General features: G+C 27.7%; 1 protein-coding gene across 3 annotated transcripts; it reads right to left on the bottom strand.

Moving 5' to 3' along the window:
- Nucleotides 1–370: 370 nt before the first annotated feature.
- LOC127287962 (protein CLEC16A homolog) lies at nt 371–19,016 on the bottom strand. 3 transcript variants are annotated; one of them, XM_051315123.1, is made up of 14 exons: nt 18,758–19,016; nt 16,185–16,313; nt 15,907–16,040; nt 11,673–11,830; nt 10,965–11,194; nt 9,012–9,201; nt 8,064–8,708; nt 7,778–7,898; nt 7,540–7,694; nt 6,588–6,749; nt 3,724–3,862; nt 3,222–3,525; nt 3,021–3,151; nt 371–890 (listed from the first exon to the last, which is right to left on the bottom strand). In XM_051315123.1, the coding sequence occupies exons 1-14, from the start codon at nt 18,829–18,831 to the stop codon at nt 460–462; spliced, it is 3,003 nt and encodes a 1,000-aa protein (XP_051171080.1). In that variant the 5' UTR covers nt 18,832–19,016; the 3' UTR covers nt 371–459. The 3 variants fall into 3 exon arrangements, with proteins under 3 accessions (XP_051171080.1, XP_051171078.1, XP_051171079.1); XM_051315121.1 differs by having other exon boundaries at nt 371–899; nt 18,758–19,014; XM_051315122.1 differs by having other exon boundaries at nt 371–899; nt 11,682–11,830; nt 18,758–19,014.
- Nucleotides 19,017–20,668: the final 1,652 nt, after the last annotated feature.

Raw genomic sequence — 20,668 nt, 5'->3', positions numbered from 1 at the left:
AAGTAAAATCTGGTAATAGAATTTCGGTTTTTAGAATGTAATGTGGACTGTAATAAAACTGAAACAGTATTTAAATTTAACAAATTAAGTTTATTTGAAAAGAATAACAATTTCGAGACACGTTTTCACTCAAAGCTCTACACTTACAGACAGACTGTAATAAGGTTTCTCAAGGCCGAGAATTTGTGAAAGAAAGAAAACATAAATTTAAGTGAGAAAAGAAATTCTTATCAATTGCAAAGAAACAGAAAATATGAAGAGAATTAAATTTAGAATTCACAGAAATTATCATCTGCTTTAAACAAATCTTGAACAATAGTCATAGTTTTTTTTCGGATTTTCGGAAAAAAAATTTAATACGGCAACAACGTATAATTAAATAAATTTTATTTTGTTTTATTAGCAAATTTTTATACATACACATATATTTTTATTTGTATAAACATTTCATCTTTTTTATTAAACTGTTTCAACTTGTCCTCTTCTTCTCACTTTATGTTCATCATTTTGTGAAGAAGTAAAAGATGTTTCTTCAGATTCTTTCTGCGATACCGAAGTACCTTCTGAATTACAAACTGAGCCTAGTATAAAACTGTCTTTTCGTTCTATGCATAATGAACAATTCGGTGTTACGGATGCTTTTCTAATGCTCATGTCTTCTAAAGGAATTTCTTCACTTCTGGGTCTTACAATTTTGGGAGAATGTTCTCTCAAATTTAAACCATTATCTGCAATCTTATCGTTAGAATTTCCAGGAGATATTTTTGTACTTGAAGAAGAAAGTCCTGTAGCGTGACTAAGTGCATCACGATGCATTTGAGTGGCAAATCCTGGAACTTTATTAATTGTGAACAATGGTCGTGATTGATCTTTGTGCCTTTGTCCTCGACCTGGAACACCTACAGAAAGTTAGTTTTCTTAAGTCTTAGCAAATAAATATTTGAATCAAGGTATTAATTTTTATTCGTTAGTGCGATTAATCTGCTTGAACTTATTTTGTGGCTTTATATTTATCTTTCATTTACAGGCTTCGCACTCTTCGACTAAAAGCTACTATTTGCTACTTTTTTTATGGTTGGCTACTTTTTGGCTACTTTTTCACTATTTAGACAACTTTTTGTTACTTTTTTGCTGACTAATGAGTTCAAAACCTGTATATGGTTTTAAGTAATTTTAAATAGCACACAAAAAGTGGATCTATAAAGTGCTGAATATCTTGCAGTTACTTTAACCCATTTAAATTTATGAAAAACTGTGAAAAATTGGTATTAAATCAGTTCTTTAAATTTCAAATATGCCTAAATAAATATTAATAAAAAACTTAAAGATTTTAAAATTTTCTAGAAATTAGAAGAAAATAAAAAAACTAGATAAAAATAAATATCTAAATAAAAATAAAAATAAACTATATAAATAAAAAAACTAGAAATTAAGAAAATTATCCCCACCACTGAAATATATATAGATAACCGGATATTTTTCACAGTTTTACATAAATGTTAATGCGCTAGGTTAAAGTAACCGCAAGATATTTAGCACCTTATAGATCTAATTTTTGTGTCTTTTTTGTGTGCTGTTTAAACTTACTTACTTTCACAGACCAACTTTGAAAACATATTTTATCTATTATTTTCATTTATTCACTTAATTAACAAACCCCCACAAAAAAAATTTTGTCCGGCAAAATAGACTAGTCAGTCTTACGTATTTTGGGTCACTGAATCCGAATCCGGGGTCAGAATTTAAAAGTTGGTTCTTATTTTTAAGATAAACTCAAAAAACTGCTTAAAAAAGAAAAAAAATCAAAAAGTGAAAAAATTTTTGTATGACACTGCGATAGTGTAATTCAATGTATTTTTAGTCACTGATTCCGAATCCAAAGTTAGAATTGTTAGATTTGCTGAAATGTTTTGAGATAATTGCAAAAAACTCAATAAACAAAAATTCAAAAAAATTCAAAATCAGTTTTTTGGCATTATCTCCAAAATTTAAGCTTATCTCTCAATTCTGACTTCGAATTCGAATTCAGTGGAAAAAAGTACAATGTACATGGAAATACAATATCGTAGTGTTTCGGCAACAAATTATCTTTGTCGACAGGAAAAACAAAGTGTTATTTTAACACCAGAATTGGTGTTAAAATAACACGCAACAAAAATAACACCAGCTTTTTTCTGTGTCCCTAATTCAGGATTTTTATCAGATTTTTGCGATTATCTCTAAGAACTAAGACGTAACAATGACTACTCTATTTCGCCGGACAAAATTAATTTTTTTTCTGAGGCTGTGTAGTCAATAAAAGATAATAAATTAATTAATTCTGAACAAGAGACAGTAAAATACATTGTACATTTTAAAAGAGTTGTCAATATTTTTAATAATCTTTCTAATTGCTGAAAATGTGAGTTTTCCATATCTTCTCCATTTTAAACTCATATTTCAAGATAAATAATAAAATTTTTGACTTAATTGTTTTTATTTCGTTGTCTAAATATCATCCAGAATCATTTCGGAAAGTATCTATTTTTTTAAAAAATTAGGCCTTAACGACTTTTGATATAAAATATAATGGATTGAGTCAAAAATTTGTAATTACCTCTTTTGCTATTTAAATGTTCGAAAATTCTTTACTTTTATGGTATAATTTTAATTTTTTATACCCTAAAAACAAAGTATTATGCAAATTATTATGTAAATTAGGTGTTGAAATTTAATTTTTTTAAATTAAATACAATTTAATATATAAACTACACATATTATTAATTTTTTCCGTAGGCTACTTTTTTTACTTTTCAGGCTACTTTTTGCTACTATTTTTTTACTGACTAATGAGTGCGAAGCCTGCATTTATGATTTATACTTTTTCTTGGTTACTGTATTTTTCATTGTTGGTTTCATGATTTTCTTGCAACAAAAGAAGAAATTCTTTTTCTAATTATTTTGAAAAAGTCATTTTGGTATGTTAAGGGATTAAAAAATTAGTAAATAATATATTTTCAGTATTGCAGATGTATACTCACGTTCTGATCTCAAGCCAATCAAACTATAATTTGAAGGTGTAAAGCAATTCGGTGTACTCGCAGGAATGTTTAGAAGTCTTGCAATTTGACCCATCTTTTTTTGCCTGGCTTTTATTCTTCCCTTCGTTAACCTATTGTTAGAATTTAATCAAACATATTACTGTTTTATTTAACTGAAAATATATTCATTTTACAATTTACCTTTGCTTCGCTGCCATACAACGTATATGATCATCAAAAATAAATTTTGCACATAATACTGGCAATTTGTTAGAAGAACTGTTGCTTAGTGGTTTATGAATAGTTAAATGAAGACACCTAGAATCATCTTTATCGCCAACAACTTCAATATCTTGCAAAAAACCAACAAATTTTGCAACGCCCCAACCTAACTTTTTAGTATCAGGTTCAACTAATATTAATTGAAGAACATCTATTACAAGAAATCGACGTATTTTTTGTCCATCTTTCCATACGACTGTACAAGCAATAAGATCACTGTTATCTGCAAAAAAAAAATACGAATAAAAGTTACTAATACTCTCAAAAATATTTTTAAATTTGAAACAAAACATTAATAACTTTAATGGGAATAGTACAATATCCGGATTTGAAAAAGTTTTCATTGGAAATTTACAAAAGCTTTGCGTATAAAATAAATATATTAAATTCATACGAATTTCTTAGCGAAAATATACTTTACTTAGATCAAGTACGTTGTTGACCTGTACACAAGAAATAGGATTTGTTAATGGTAACTGTGTTTCCATTTCCGTATTGATAGTTAGGGCAAGCTCTCGTATCAAGAAAAACACTCTTATAGAACGTCGAGCTCTTTCCACCTGTAAATTTTAGAAAATTAAATTCCTTAAATTGATAATAGTATATCATAAATAATGGAACAACTTGAGTGGTTGATTCGTGAAAACATTTTTTTTAAATCTAATCCTTCCAGTAAAAACGTTAAAAGATTTACCACAAGCTAAAGGTCGTCCAAAAGTAAGTTTTAGTTAAGTACTCGCACTAAATACAGAAAAGTTGAAGAATTACGTTCTTCTATTAATGATAAATAATTAGATATTGTTTGCTGCTCTAGTAACTTTAATATCAAGAGGAAATGAAAACGCCAGTAGAATTATCAAAAAAAAAATTCGAATGAATCCGTTTTTAACCAAAAAATTTAGGAAAAACAAAAGGAGTCAAAAGTGAAGCTGACTGCAAAAGAAGCTCTCTATTATTACTGATGCGAAATCATAAAAAAAACAATACCTAATCATGAGAAGAAAAGTAAAAATGTCAATATATATCCATCGTATGACGATGTTTTGAAAGCGAAAAAAGAATGTTTTCAGATTCTGAAACAGTTAAAATAACTGACACAGGAGGTACAATTACAAAGTTTGCTGGATAAAACTGCTCAGCTATTATTGCAAAGTAAGAATTCGATTTTACAAATTATTTCAGAAAAAAATTAGAAAAGTTAAATCTAATTTTCAAGTGGGGGTAGTTCTATTCAAAGTAGATATAAGAAATTTGAAACGGAATCTGATAATTCAAGAAGATTCAAGAATTATTTAAGAAGGAAATGGGTTGATATTCCAAAATCTGGAGGAAATGGGACGACAAATGATGGCAATACTGCTCGTAGATTTTTTTCAAACCCAGAAAAGTCATCAGCTATCACTGGAATTGATTGCAATTTTATCCATCGATTTTCGATCGTATTAAATACTATTTCCAGTAGCCATGACGTTGATGATCAAGCTTTTGATGAGTATTCCTTGGATACTACAAAATTTTTTGTTAAATTGTATCCTTGGCTTTATATGCCTCCTGTGGTCTACAAAATATTAATTCATTAATTACTAAAACCGCTATATTGCCTATAGGAGAGCTTTCCGAGGAAGCTCAGGAAGCATGCAATAAAATTTTTAAGGCCAACAGAGAGCATCATTCAAGAAAATCATTTTTAAAAAAACACAAATGAAGACGTTTTTCAGTCAATGATAATTTCATCCGAACCATTGATCACAGAAATGAGAGATTTTCCAAAAGGCAAGAATAGTTATTTAAATCCTGATGTTTTGAGTCTTTTGAAGCCATCAGAAGTATCTAATATTGAAAATAATTCAATCGAAATAGTTTCTATAAAAATTTACGAAGGTTTTCTATTTCTTACTATAATTTTTAACTTAAATATTATTTTTTCTTTGAATTATTTATTATTTAAATATTTAATGTTCATATATCACATTATTTACTATTAAGATATATGTTTGTTTGTAAATAAAGATTATTGGTGAATGATTTTTTATTTCCGACAACTGTGCAATGCTTTCGCCATGGATTTGGATTAGTGTATATCTGTGGATACAGCCAATGTTAAAATCCATGACGCAGCACAGTGGGCCAGAAGGCGTTCAAAACTGGCCAAAAGTCAAGGTTTAAATTGATAGATGACAATTTTTTGTCAAATAATACATTATTGTATTAGCACTACTCGATTACATCTTCAATTTTCAAAAATTTTGTTTTACCTTTTATACATCAAAATATGTCTGTTTTAATCATTTTTACTTGGATTTTTAGGTTCTAAACATAAATTTTCTACTAATCAACATCAATAAAGCTAAAATTAACAGTTAAATCAAACAGTTACATATTCAGTTGTTTTGATTAGACCTTATTTTCTTTTCTTTGTTGCTGTCGTAAATGACATGTTTCATTTCCGAATGACTTTTCCCCTAGTTTCCGCTTCCTATAAAGTCGGTCAAGGTCTCTAAGCACTCTTTGAAACGTATAGTTTGAGATAGATGTACTACTTTTTGCTACTTTTGCCGTAAAAGTTAAAAAAATTCCAAAATATTCCATGCTACTAGTGGACATTGCATAGTGCGATCATGAGATTATACTGTCTTTTCAAACCTTTAGGGGTGAAGTGTGGTATTGTTTTTTGAGATAAATTAATATGATATTTTAAAATATATTGGCTTAAAGGTTATTAAGTAACTATTATTTGATACCCCAAATCTTGTAATTATTCATGTAAACAATCTGAATAATTATTAATGTAAATGATGTAAATAGTGCATATTGTAAATAATTTCTACTGTAAATAATGTAAATATACGTTGTTGCGGTATACTACTAACAAAATCGTTTACGTAGTACTGACGAGCTTCAACTAAAGCGAAACCGAAACTCAGCATACATTACCTATTACAATTTTTTAAATGACTTTCGATTTATAAACATCAACTTCGAAAACCCCGAGTAACAAATTTCAGGCCATTTGAATCGATTTTTAAAGACGTAGTCCGCCATATTTGATCCGCCATTTTGAATTTTGAAAATCTGACTTCAGATTCATAATCAGCGACCCCAAAAACCCCCGAGTAACGAGTTTCAGGCACTTTTAAAGACATTTGGACTTTTGGCCAGTTTTGAACGCCTTCTGGCCCACTGTGCACAGGAACAAAAGTGGAAAGTGCGTTGAAATTTAGTGTTCGATTACTGACGCTGTGATACTTTAAATGTTTTTTAAATGAAAATAAAATATGCACAAACCTCGCCGCACGGCAATCTTTTACTAAATTCGATTCCCGTCATTGGCGTACCAGTTGGTGGCAGTAATATGTTACTATCCATCATCAACCATTCTACTTTTAAAGGGCGTTTTTGAACTTCACTGTACTCATCTTCAAACATATCAAGAAATATATCTTCACTCTAAAACAAAAATATTACTTGTCAGAAAATAAATATATTTAAATGATATTTTCTAAAATTTGGCAATCAATATTAAGGGGAGGGACCAGTGGAATTTCAATTTATCGAAATTGATGTTGTTTAGGGTTGTCATTTTTTTTACAATTTTGAGTTTTAAAATTACAAAGGACCACAAAATTTTTTTTAAGGAAGTATTGACCGGACTATGTTTTCCGCCATCACGTCAATTTCTTTACTTTGCCAAAAGTGACTGTGAACACGATATAAATAAAAATAAGCAGGAGATTCTTTTAAAAAATAATTTTAATACACTGAAAAAATATTACTCAGGGGTTTTTGGGGTCGTTGAATACGAATTTCACCTAAGTTTTAAAAAAACTAAATATATCGGATCCAATATGGCTGACGATTTTTTGAAAAATTGATCGAATTCGACTTAATTTGAATTTGACAGTATATTGCTTTTTATTATAATCTTTTATTCTTAGGAATGAAATTTTCTATAGTTAAAGAAAAAGGATTTGGTTATTCACACAAATTTGAACATTTTTGAAATCAAATTTGTATTTATTGACCCCAAACTATTTACTATACTGTAAACTATAACCGTCGAGTAACAAGTTTCAAGTAAATATGATAAATTTTCAGAAAATTTGTCAACCATATTGGATCCGCCATTTTGAAATTTTCAAAACTAAAGTAAAATTCGTAATCAGCGACCCCAAAAACCCCTGACTGTCCTATGCTTTATTATAGCACACTTATTATTTTGTTAATTATCAAACGTTACCTTGTAAAAGTTCCTTAGTTGCACTGCACTTTGTTCTTTTGCTGTTTCAATTGCAGCTAAATGTGAATCATTTATTAGACTTCTGCCTTCAGAAATAACCATTTGTATTAAAATTTTGATAGCTAACTCTAAAGTGATTAATCGCACCTTGACATCTATTGATATTGAAAAAAGATTTTATTAAACAGTAAAACAAACTTAATAAAATATTAAACATAAAACGAATTCAATAACTTACTTGTTTGACAACTTAATGTTATGATCTGTATTAATCTGTCAATTAGGATTTCATTATACCAATTCTTCGAAGATTCTTTAGTAGGTGATAATAATATACTCAATATTTCAGATTGGATACCCTAAAAATGATAGTCTTAAAATTAATACTGATAATAGAAACATTTTATATAAAAAATATTATTTAATTAACTAAATTATTAATTTAACACCATATAAAATTCACACCAGTCGATTTTCATAACTCTTCAAAATAATAAATGGTATTAATTCTTATGGACACAAACCTGATTATTTGCCAAGGCAAACAGAAGACAAAGTGCAAAAAGTGCAGCATAATCATTTTCAGTACAACATAATGAATTTAAAATAGTTTCTAAAAATGGTTTATTTGCCAAATTAGTTTGAAACTGATTTTGTAAAGTTTGATTAGGAATCAGTGGCGTTTCTAGTGCTAGCCTTTGTTCTTTTTCTTCATCAGTGACATTTAAATGTTTTATTTCCTCAATAGTCTCCTGTGTAATTATTGCTTCCAATTCATTTAATGAGCTAAAAGTATCTCCCTTATTTATAGAATCATAATAAGAAGTACTTGGCATATTTGATTCTAATGTCTTATCAGCATCATAATCATTTTTAGTGCCACTTTTACTATTATTTTCATCTATTTTATTAGGATCGTTTAAACATTCGGCGAGATTTTCCAATGATTTTTCCAAACTTTCTTTAGGTGGTGTAAAAGCAATACATTTACTTAAAACTAAATCAATATAATCTTCTAATATTTTATTAGATCCATTTTGAACAGCATCTAAGCTTGACATTAAAATAATAACAGATAATGTTTTAACTAGTGGTCCATGTGAAACAATTAAAAACACTTGGGACAGAAGAAATAGAGACACCACTATGCTGACATGTTTTTTTTCCATCTGGTGAATAAAGACATTGTAATTTGTTTAAAAATTTTATAGAAAATAACATGAAAGAGGGGTTTAGCGAAATATTAAAATAGCGATAATTAGAGTCAAATTATGTCAAAAATATTACGTTTAACAAATGGTCTTCAGGTTTTCGAAGAGAAAATGATTAAAATTTCGAAGAAGATCCTTTGATGCTTTAATGTCTCATATTATCACAATAATTCTTTAAAATAAACCTAAATATCGGTTGCAAAACTTGATATTTCTGACGTATTCTTTTATTACTCTTATAATATTTTAAAAATTACTTACTTTACTATTATAAACATTTTTGTGTTTTACTAGGGAGTATATGTATAGAGGAATCAAGAGTTTACGAAGTAAATGTTCCGTTAAGACTTTATTTAAATCTTTTATATTCAAACAAAGAATATCATTCAAATAATGTAAATGATCTAAATGTTCTGCTACTAGATCAGATAACCTATTTTGGCTTTGATGACTGAAAAAAACAACATTTTAATAGATTATTCATAAATCAGTTGTAAAACTAATATTAAAAATCTTAAAAAATTAAACTGTATTAAAAATATTAAAAATAAAAAACTGATTCAAAAAGAATTATTATTCAGGCCTCGGATCGACTTAAAGGCACAAAAAAAGTCGTTTTAGTCGATTTATATTCCAAAAAAAGTCGATTTTTTTTATTTTAACAAAAAATTTTTAAATTTTTAAATAATAATAATTTTGAAAAGGATTAAAGTTGAAATTTTAACAAATAACTGAATTTCAAAAGTTAATTTTCAGACAATAATTAAATTTTACAGAACTAAAAATAATTTATCAAATAATTTTAGATAACATTTTTTAAAAGTAACTGAATTCTCAAAGATGATTAATTTTGAATTGAAATTTTTGAGAATAATTGAATTTTAGTTGATTTTTAATTGAAAATTTTAATAATAATTAATTTTGAATTGAAATTTTTGATAATAATTGAATTTTAGTTGATTTTAAATTGAAAATTTGGAAAATAATTGAATTTTAAAAGATTTTAAATTGAAAATTTTGAAAATAACTGAATTTTAAAAGATTTTGAATTGAAATTTTGGAAAATAATTGAAGAATTTATCAGTAATTACAAAAATTGAACTTAAAAATCTTTTTAATTGCAAAATGATTTTAGATAATTGAATTTTCGAAGAATATTATAAAAATAGTTAAAAATAACTGAATTTCAGGAGGATTTTAGAAATAATTAAATTTTAGAAGCTTTTAAATTCAAATTTTTGAATATAATTAAATTTCAATTGAAATTTTGGATAATAATTGAATTTTAGTTGATATTTGATTAAAAATTTTAATAATGATTAATTTTGAATTGAAATTTTTGAGAATAATTGAATTTTAGTTAATTTTAAATTGAAAATTTGGAAAATAATTGAATTTTAAAAGATTTTGAATTGAAAATTTTGAAAATAACTGAATTTTCTTTGATTTTGAAAATTGTGTAATTACTATCCGTTTGAATTGAATAAATAAATAAATAAATAAATAAATAAATAAAATAATTGAATTTTAGTTGTTTTTAAATTGAAATTTTTGAAAATAACTGAATTTTAAAAGATTTTGAATTGATTTGTGATTTTGAATTAAAAATTTCTGGTATTTTTATTTGATTTTTTAAAAATTTTAAACAATTGTTTATCCGAGGCCTGATTATTAAATCATGAAATATACAGTGGTAATGTGGAGCAATAAAGTAAAAAATCCCTAAAATATTAACTCATTTAAATTTTTTTTCAGTTTTGACCAACTTGGATATTAAAAAAAAAATTCATTTTTATTAGGGAGCCTACCCAGAGGCTACGAAAAGGACATAGTGATAATATACACTATACCGTCAGAATTTATGCGAACGCTACTTTTTTGAATAGAACAAATATTCGTTTATTTTCTAAAATGTATGAATTAAAATATTCTCTCTTTAATCTCTTAAAAACTATTCAAATTATGCAAAAAATAAACCCTAAGGAAAAATATTGGGTTAATTTTTAAATAGGATATCGAAAAAAATCTTGAATTTTCATAGTTTTCATTAAATTAACATAATTCCGAAAATAATTAACATATTTAACGTTCTTGGGCTTTTTTTAAAGGTAATTTGACATGTAATAAAAATATTTTTTTTTATAAATGTGATTCCGACGGTAGTGTAGAAGTTTTCGCTTCTTGCAACAGTAGAAAAATAAAGAAAGTACTTACTCAGCATCGTTTCTCACACAAGTATCTAATTCTATGATATGATTTCCAATAAACCAAACAAGGTTACTGAAGTAAGGAGCAGCAGTTTTGTCTCGTATAAAAGCTAGCATAGATGCATCTTCAACTCGATAAACATTTAAAGTCAAAGTACGTACTGCAATACGGACCATTCCTTCAGAGTGATTGAAGAATTTTATTGCTTCGGTATATAGTGGAAAGTCATTTGTGTGCTACAATTTTTATTTATGATATTAAAATTAATAAATTACAGATTTTTTGGAATTGTGGACTTTGGTTTTTTTATTTTTAAAAATATGTTTAATTAAATGTTATTTTTTGTTGTAATAAAAGCACTATCATCTATTAAAATTCAACTAACATAAACCCAAAATTTATTTCTTTTTTACATTTTCTCTTATAGTAAATTAGTAATAAATTTTGTACCCTAAAAACAGAATTTTTAAAATATCCAATATCAAATTTTAAAGTTTAAATTTTTTTAATATTCTCTGTGTCACCTTTATTTTCCATAAATATTACATTCAGTAACTTTTAATTTTTATTTTACTCTGAAGAAAGATTCATTTAAAAAGCATTAGCTAAATTAAAGTTATATTAATATGAATTTCTCATCGAATGATTAAAGAAAAGAAGGTCAAATTTACGAGCAAGAATAACTAAATAAAAAAGGACAAATTTATTGTGTACCTCGTTTACCTCGTTATAAAAAAAGTGAATAGTATGTGCATTTAACTTCAAGCTTAATGTCTTTAGAAAACTTATATAGTATGCCATTACTTCTTCGTCACTGAAATCAAATTTATGAACAATGATGCTGTTTACATGGTTGTTACTCAGTAAATAATCTGAAAATAAAGTATAACATATCACTTAACACGAAATAAAGACAAGTTGTAAATATTTACATTTTTAACATCTTTCTAAATAGGTAATATGAGAGATTCTTTTTCAATCGCCCCAGCCCAAAAAGTCAATGTTCTGGGATTGGCTTCATACTTTGGTAAATTGTTCTCCTATATGATAGTAATAAATCCCTAAAATATAAACTCATTAAAAAAATATTTGTAGAAAGTAGAGGGGGTTGAAGTTTTGACGTTAAGGGTAACATTGTCATTTTCAAATCCGTATAACTATGACAAAAGTTAATGGATTTTAATTTATCTATAATGAATTTTAATGCATTTTTCACGTACTTTTCAAAAATGTATACAAAATTTAAAAAAAAAAATTTTTGACCCCTTTTTTTTCAAAATCAACCCTTATTTTTCGATTTTCACCCCTTCGGGTATTTTTTTTTTTTTTTTTTATTTTCATTGGAAAGCTGAGGTTTTTTCCCATGAGCTATGTAAATATGAAAATGGGACAACAATAATTTTGTGAGAAACAGAATATTAATGTAGGCCGTGCCGATAACGGGTATACCTAAAGATCATCTTCGAGGATTTAGGTAGGCACCGCCTAATTTAATATTCTGTTTCTCACAAAATTATTGTTGTCCCATTTTCATATTTACATAGCTCATGGGAAAAAACCTCAGCTTTCCAATGAAACTAAAAAAAAATAAAAAAAAAAATTCCCGAAGGGGTGAAAATCGAAAAATAAGGGTTGATTTTGAAAAAAAAGGGGTGAAAAATTTTTTTTTTTAAATTTTGTATACATTTTTGAAAAGTACATGAAAAATGCATTAAAATTCATTATAGATAAATTAAAATTCATTAACTTTTGTTATACTTATACGGATTTGAAAATGACAATGTTACCCTTAACTGCACCCTTATCGGCACCGCCTACATTAATATTCTGTTTCTCACAAAATTATTGTTGTTTCATTTTCATATTTACATAGCTCATGGGAAAAAACCTCAGCTTTCCAATGAAAATAAAAAAAAAAAAAAAAAAAATACCCGAAGGGGTGAAAATCGAAAAATAAGGGTTGATTTTGAAAAAAAGGGGTCAACAATTTTTTTTTAAAATTTTGTATACATTTTTGAAAAGTACGTGAAAAATGCATTAAAATTCATTATAGATAAATTAAAATCCATTAACTTTTGTCATAGTTATACGGATTTGAAAATGACAATGTTACCCTTAACGTCAAAACTTCAACCCCCTCTACTGTCTACAAATATTTTTTTAATGAGTTTATATTTTAGGGATTTATTACTATCATATAGGAGAACAATTTACCAAAGTATGAAGCCAATCCCAGAACATTGACTTTTTGGGCTGGGGCGATTGAAAAAGAATCTCTCATATATGGGTATGTTTCTCCCAGAACATTACTTTTGCATGTCCTCATGTTTCCATTAATATTTACAATAATTAATGAAATTGTCAATGCGTATTTAATTTGTTTATTACTTTTTCTTAAAATTTTAACTGAAAAAGTTAAGTTAATTGGCCTATCACATGACTTTATTTTTAATTTTTTAAAAAAAAAATTTAGAACTTAAAAAGCAGTAATAAATTAATATTTTCTGAAAGCTGTGAGGTTGTAAAATATTTCTCCAAAAAGGAGATCGCCAAGATGGTAAAGTCTTGCGAAGTCCAGAAGACAAATCACGCCCCAGCGGATAATGGAGATAGCAATCTTGGTAGGGCTTTAGGTAATGCGGTGGTGAACTGAGAAGAGCGAAACAGGAAAAAAGAGCGTATCCATGAGAATTGACTGCGGCACGCAGCCGCATAGAGGCGCCAGAAACGTAGGAAAAGCTCTAGCAGTCAAGAGGCGAAGAAGAAAAAGCAAGAGGAGCTCTTGTCAAAAAGATTGCGAAGGTGACGGTAGCATCGAATCCTAAGCAAACCAGTAAGATGAAACACGGTTGGCCTGAACTAAATTTTATTCAAACTTTCAGTAACTCTAAATTTTTTTGTTGATTCTGAATTTATATTTTTTTAGGATTATTTTAAGACAAAAAAGAAAAAAATCGGCGGAGGGCTTTTTGAAATATACCATTTTAAAAAAAAAAAATTTTTTTACTAAAAACTAAGTTACAAATTTATTTGAGTTGACTCGTTTTGTTTGTATTTTTTTTAAGCAGTCTAATAAATGTTAAGGTATTTAAAGGATAAGTAGGATTTCATAGCTGCAAAAGGTTTTTAATTTGACAAACAATGTACCGTTGACAAAAAAATATTTTATCGAACTAAATATTTGAAATATAATTTGTAATAAATCTGTAATAAAAATTACAATATTTTTTATACACATTTTAACGATTTATAAATGAAGTTAAATTTTAAAAATGTTTATGCAAAATATATAAACATGTAGCTTCAGATGTGCGAACTATTATACTGACACACTGCACATCTGAAGCTACATGTTTATATATTTTGCATAAACATTTTTAAAATTTAACTTCATTAATAAATCGTTAAAATGTGTATAAAAAATATTGTAATTTTTATTACAGATTTATTACAAATTATATTTCAAATATTTAGTTCGATAAAATATTTTTTTGTCAACGGTACATTGTTTGTCAAATTAAAAACCTTTTGCAGCTATGAAATCCTACTTATCCTTTAAATACCTTAACATTTATTAGACTGCTTAAAAAAAATACAAACAAAACAAGTCAACTCAAATAAATCTGTAACTTAGTTTTTAGTAAAAAAAATTTTTTTTTTTAAATGGTATATTTCAAAAAGCCCTCTGCCGATTTTTTTCTTTTTTGTCTTAAAATAATGCTAAAAAAATATAAATTCAGGATCAACAAAAAAATTTAGAGTTACTGAAAGTTTGAATAAAATTTAGTTCAGGCCAACCGTGGAAAGCGATGAGTGGATCTACAGCGGGAATCTCGCTCTAAGCGATGCGAGCTTTTAATCACGGCCCCCACGGTTCCAACACCAGATGACCGGCCAAGGACAAGTAATTTGCCGGATCAAAAAAACAATTCCAAGTGGGCACCCGATCCCCGTGGTACCATTAGACTCAGGTGCAAGTATCAGTCTGAGGATTCTATCTAATCCTCGAGCCTGACCGCCCCCGAGTGGATCTACAATGGTGATCCAAGTCGCAACAGTAACATCGTAGCCGACGTACTAAGCAAACTTTGGACGAAAGTGAATTCGGACGTCAGCCACACGCAGGTCATGGGCGAAAGACCTACACGAAATTTAGATCAACTGATCAAAATCGGAGGAGACTCCAATAAGGAGGCATTCACCGTTGAGGTCCCAAAGCGATTGGAGCATGGGATTGCCTTACCTAATAAGAAGAGGTTCAACAGGCGTTAGAGGAAGTGCTCCAGGAGCCAGAAAAGTGACGGTCCTAAGACCCAACTGACGAGAAATAAAGCTCGTAGTTGTAGTTACCGTCTCACAGGAGGCGGACAGTTTGGAGAAAATGTGACGAATAAGGATTGGCTTTATGTGTTGTCCAATAAAAAGAAGGATAATGACCTATGAAGTTTAAAGCTTGACGGTAGTTCCGTAGTGTGAGGATTAGTAATACAAATAAATAGAAATAATATCATTAGTGTTTAATTAATTTATAGTGTGGAGTTTCTTTTAACATTGATCTTAAATAATGTAAAACGGTTGCGAGAAGTCGAAGAATCCGGAAGCAATTGAACCGCTGGCGATCAAAACGGTTTACGCATGACTTGTTGGCCCCGCGTTCAGCAAGTTTCCAGCTATTCCAGGGGCCAATGAAAACCTCGCCTAAGCCCTTTTGGTCGCCGGCGATTCAATTAGTGTCATAAGGTGTCGAATTGTCCATCCGGTGCACGGATTTTTTGAGACAAAAACAAGGAAAAATTACAGACAAAATCTGAAGAACCATTTGCAGCTCTCAAGATATTCCCACACTGATTATTAAAATCTACTGAATGACCACTTCAGGATCCAAATAATTCCACGATGTGTCGTGTAATATAAATTATGCTTTAGTTAAAACGTAAAAGATACTTACATAAAGAAGTTTCATTACGAATGTTCTCAAATAAAATATTGAGCGTTTGTAGTAATTGTACACATACATAGCTGCCACATTTTTGTTTCATTATTCGTAGAAAGAACGATAACATATTCTTTTCTAAGAAAAAACTGTAAAATATTAATATTTATTATTAGGTCAGAAAAAATATTTCATAACCGAAAAAATAGATAGATGATTATTGTTAGCAAAACATATAAAATTGATTAAATTAACATACATAAAAAAAGGGAAATTCTTAATGTAGTACTTACTCAAATACGCTACTATCATTCTGATCTCCCCAGATTAAAATTTCAGCTATTGATCTTAAAGTTTCCACCAACAAACCTCTGTTATTGTCCGAAACTATTTGATTTTTCGATAGGATATTATATAAATATCTGAAAAAAATGTATTTTTTTATTTTGCGATTGTCAATTAACAGCAGTGCATACAACTTTATTTTCTAATGTATAAAAAGTTGAACAAGTTCTTGTGAACTTTTCCGAAATTCAAATGTAAGTTGATTTTGTACAGGATCTTGTAAAGGAATTTTCAACTTGGTGAATTTAGTAATAATAAAAAAACTACATTTATAATAATTGATATGGGAAAATCCACGGAACCGTAAAATTAGAGGTTACTCCTCTGATTTAAATTATTTTAATTACATTATATAATTTTTTTTCTTGGTACCAATATCTTTTTAATAAAATATTTAACGAAAAAAGCTAATAAAATAATAATTTTTATACTAGTCTTGTGTAATGAAAATTGTTTAGGAACTTAAATGATCAAAGATTTGTTATTTTGAAAATTTTTTGCGCGCGTCGATAAAAAAATTTGTAATTAATAAACTATTTATTTGAACCACATTTTTTTTCTCGATAATCAATCCTTAATAAATATTTTTTCAGCTTTTGTTTATAAAATTGAATATGGTCATCCAGAACACGTTTATTTTTTAATTTATTTATAATAAACAATTATTTTTCATAACAAGTAAAAAGTTTTGAAATATTTTGTGAAAAAATTATGATAAATAAGAATTCGATTAGATAATAATTGTTAAACAAATATTGTATAATGAAAAATTCAAATTAAATAAAATTCAATTAGGGTCAGTTGGGGTAAATGGGGACAAAATCAATAATTTTTAATAATTTCAATAGTTTCTTAAAAATTTAATTATTTATTAAAGTTTAAATAATAAATTTTTTTATATTTAATTCTTGTCTGAAATTTGTATAAAAAAATTCAGGAGTATGAATTTATAAAAAATTTCAATTTAAAATCGCCTGAAATTCGATTATTTTAAAAATGTAACTTGTTAATGTTTAAAAATTAATTTTTTTTGATACATTTCCGAAAATTTTGTACGTATTAATTTTTTTTTACAGTAATCAAAATTTCAATTCATATTAATGGACAACAGAGTATTCAGAGCAACGAATATAGCAATAAATTCATTAATAAAAGTAAGAAATAATGATTTTTTTTACTTCAAGAGATATTTAAAATAATAATGTTAAAACTCATTATTTTTGAATCATAATTATCTTTAATCTGTAAATTTAAATTAGGTTGTAACTTGATATTAGCTAAGAAAACTTAAAGATTTCAAAACTTATAAAATACAAATAAATATTTAACATTTAGAATAATTTATTTTTAAAATAATTATTTATTTTTTTATTATAATATAATATAATAACTTTATTTGTTATATAACTTTGAAAAAATTGTAAAAAAATCGAAAGTTTTTAATTAGAATTATGTATTTGAAAACAGTAATTTGAAGAACTTGAATGTTTAAAAAGCAAGAAATTTTTTTTAAATTTGTAAAGTGATAAAAATGATGACAAACTATTTTTAATAAATTCTAAAGTTATGAACATTTTAATGCTTTATTTCTGTTATTCATTAACCGTTTATAATATAACCAGAGCATTCAGTACTGTGCGGAGAATATTCAGAGCTCTGGAATTTATTTTTTTGGTTTACACAGTATTCAGTGCTGTGAGAAAAAATACTCAATGCTTTTAGATTTACTCCGTGTAGATAAATTGTTATAAGCTTTAGTTAGTCATTTTCTATTAATTGTGAAATATGATTTCTTGATAAATAAAATTTTGTTAAAGTTTTTTTTTTATTATAATTCTTTCAGCATTAAATAAAAATGGTTCACTCAAAAAAATGTTAGTTCCGGAATATATTTTTCTAACATATACAACCATAAATAAAATGTGTTTGCAATTTAAAATTTTTGTATATTTATATCATTTTATCAACGGTTCCGTGGATTCACTTATATAAAAATCAAACGTAAGGACAGATATATTGGTTTTTGTAAATTTTTTGTAAATAAAACCTTTTTGCAACTGTATATTGAGAAAGTTGAATCCCTGTTTGACAGGATTTCCAGATCTCGTTTTCTCTCAAATGTTCTTTTTTACTTGACTCGGAAAGAATGATTTTTTATATCTATATAATTGCTACAATAATTAGCACTTATGTTCAAAATGTGTCTTCCTTTGTTGCCCTTGAGCACAATCTTTTTTATATTCATTTTGACAATGTTATATTTTAACTGCTTTAATATTAATAATTTTTTCATTTTTTTTATAAATAAAATAGTATCGTATGTTTTTTAATTTCAAAATAAATTGATTTTATCTGTGTAATTAATTTCTGGCCTGAGAGGTTATAAAGCAAATCCTTGCTGACCAACTGTCAGGATTATTCATGTTGACCTTCTCTTAGTCATATTTTTTTTTAGAATTTTGATTAACATTATTAACCATAAAAGGGAACAACACATATTTAGTAAAAAGTATATCCTTACTTAAGATGTTCTAAAGAGTGGCGATTTTTTGGTTTCCAAAACCCTCCACCAAACCAACTGCGACTACGAAACATTGTTTAGATTCTTTTTAAGAACCTACATAAATTCATAAGTATTAAACAATCCTAAAGTTAAAAAAAACTATAATCAAACACTATGTATTTAATTTCATTTTATTTTGACACATGCAAAACTTTCATTCACAAACAGAAATGTCAAAAACACGGTCATACATATATGTAAATACTTCATTAAACCTACACAGAATTGCTTTCAAAAACTTATATCTCTATCCTTTTCTATCTCATTTCTTGTTCGTGAACTTTAAGGTTTGATCAGAATGGATTCGGGAAGCTTTCATGTTGATTCTACACTTAAGGCGCTTGTATACCTCACCGATCCCGAGTATACTTGCGTCGTGTAACATTGGATTAAAAGAGACGGAAATATCTTTTGTCTCTTTTACTCCAATGGTACACGACAGAAGTATACTCGGGATCGATGAGGTGTACAAGCGCCTTAATGGAGCATAAGGTTATTCCCACGAGAAATTTTCTCGTGGGAATGAATGCTGATAGGCTGATAGGTGCACCAGCAAGCAACCATCTTAGCTTTCCCCCACCCAACTTGAATAACCTTATTACACCTTTGGTAAAAAAAATTTTTATTTTGCATTTTCCAAAATACACAAATCTGATTGATTGTTCACAATCTGATTGATTGATAATGGACAACCAATCAGATGTTTGCATTTCGGAAAATCAAAGTAAAAAATTTTGTTTACCATGGAGCTTCTACAATAGGTCCGAGAGGCAAGTACAAGTCCAAGTGCGAGTGGCTCGGACTTTTTTGCGCGCGCATCGTGTTGACTTTTATTTTTGTAAGATATTTGATAATAAATAGTAATTAATTAATAATTTAACAATTAATTAATTAATAATGAGTAATTACCATCAATTATCTTAAAAAAATAAAAATTACACGATGCGCGCGCAACAAAGTCCGAGCCACTCGGACTTGGACTTGTTTGTACTTGCACTTTACTGTCGGACCTATTGTAGAAGCTCCACCAAAGGTGTAAATGCTCCATTACACAGTGACGTCAGAGTCGATTCTAAGTATAAAGGTGCTTTTATACCTCCAGTATTTTGGTCAAGCAATCGGTTGGATTGAATTTTCACGGTTGTATCACTAAATTTGATTGGCTCTGACAAATAAAAAATTGAATATTGTTATGGAGCATTTACATTTTCGGTAAAAAAATTTCTTTACTTTGCATTTTCCGAAATACACATACCTGATTGGTTGTCCAGAATCTGATTCATTGTGGACAACCAATCAGGTAAGTGTATTTCGGAAAATGCAAAGTGAAGAAATTTTTTTACCGAAGGTGTAAATGCTCCATTAAAGGTGCTTTTATACCTCCAGTATTTTGGTCAAGCAATCGGCTGGATTGAATTTCCACGGTTGTATCACTGAATTTGATTGGCTCTAAAAATATTCAATTTTCACGGTGGAAATGGAATATTTGTTAGAGCCAATCAAATTCAGTAATACAATCGTGAAAATTCAATCCAGCCGATTCCTTAAAGGTGCTTATATACCTCAAATTTCGATCAGATGAACATTATTTCTGGACCGTGAAAATGCGTGAAAAGTCATTTTCACGGCGGGTATTTTTGAATTGTTTTATACAAAAAATGTTTTTTTAAGAAATATAATATTAAATAATTGTTTTAATATGTAAGAACACTTTAAAATAGTGATAGAGAGATGATTTGATTAAAAAATTTAGCAAATTTTGCTTTAAAACGTTTTCTGCTACAAGAAAGTATAAAATGACGATGTTTGTGAAATGGTTTGTACAGTGTACATGTTTACATGTTTCCATGTTTCTTTCAGTTATTCGAA

Source organism: Leptopilina boulardi, unplaced genomic scaffold (assembly GCF_019393585.1).
Source record: "Leptopilina boulardi isolate dan_hultmark-lab unplaced genomic scaffold, ZJU_Lbou_2.1 LbouV2_377, whole genome shotgun sequence".
NCBI classification, from domain to species: domain Eukaryota; kingdom Metazoa; phylum Arthropoda; class Insecta; order Hymenoptera; family Figitidae; genus Leptopilina; species Leptopilina boulardi.
The sequence above is the reverse complement of the archived record's forward strand: the minus strand, read 5'-3'. Positions and strand labels throughout refer to the sequence as shown.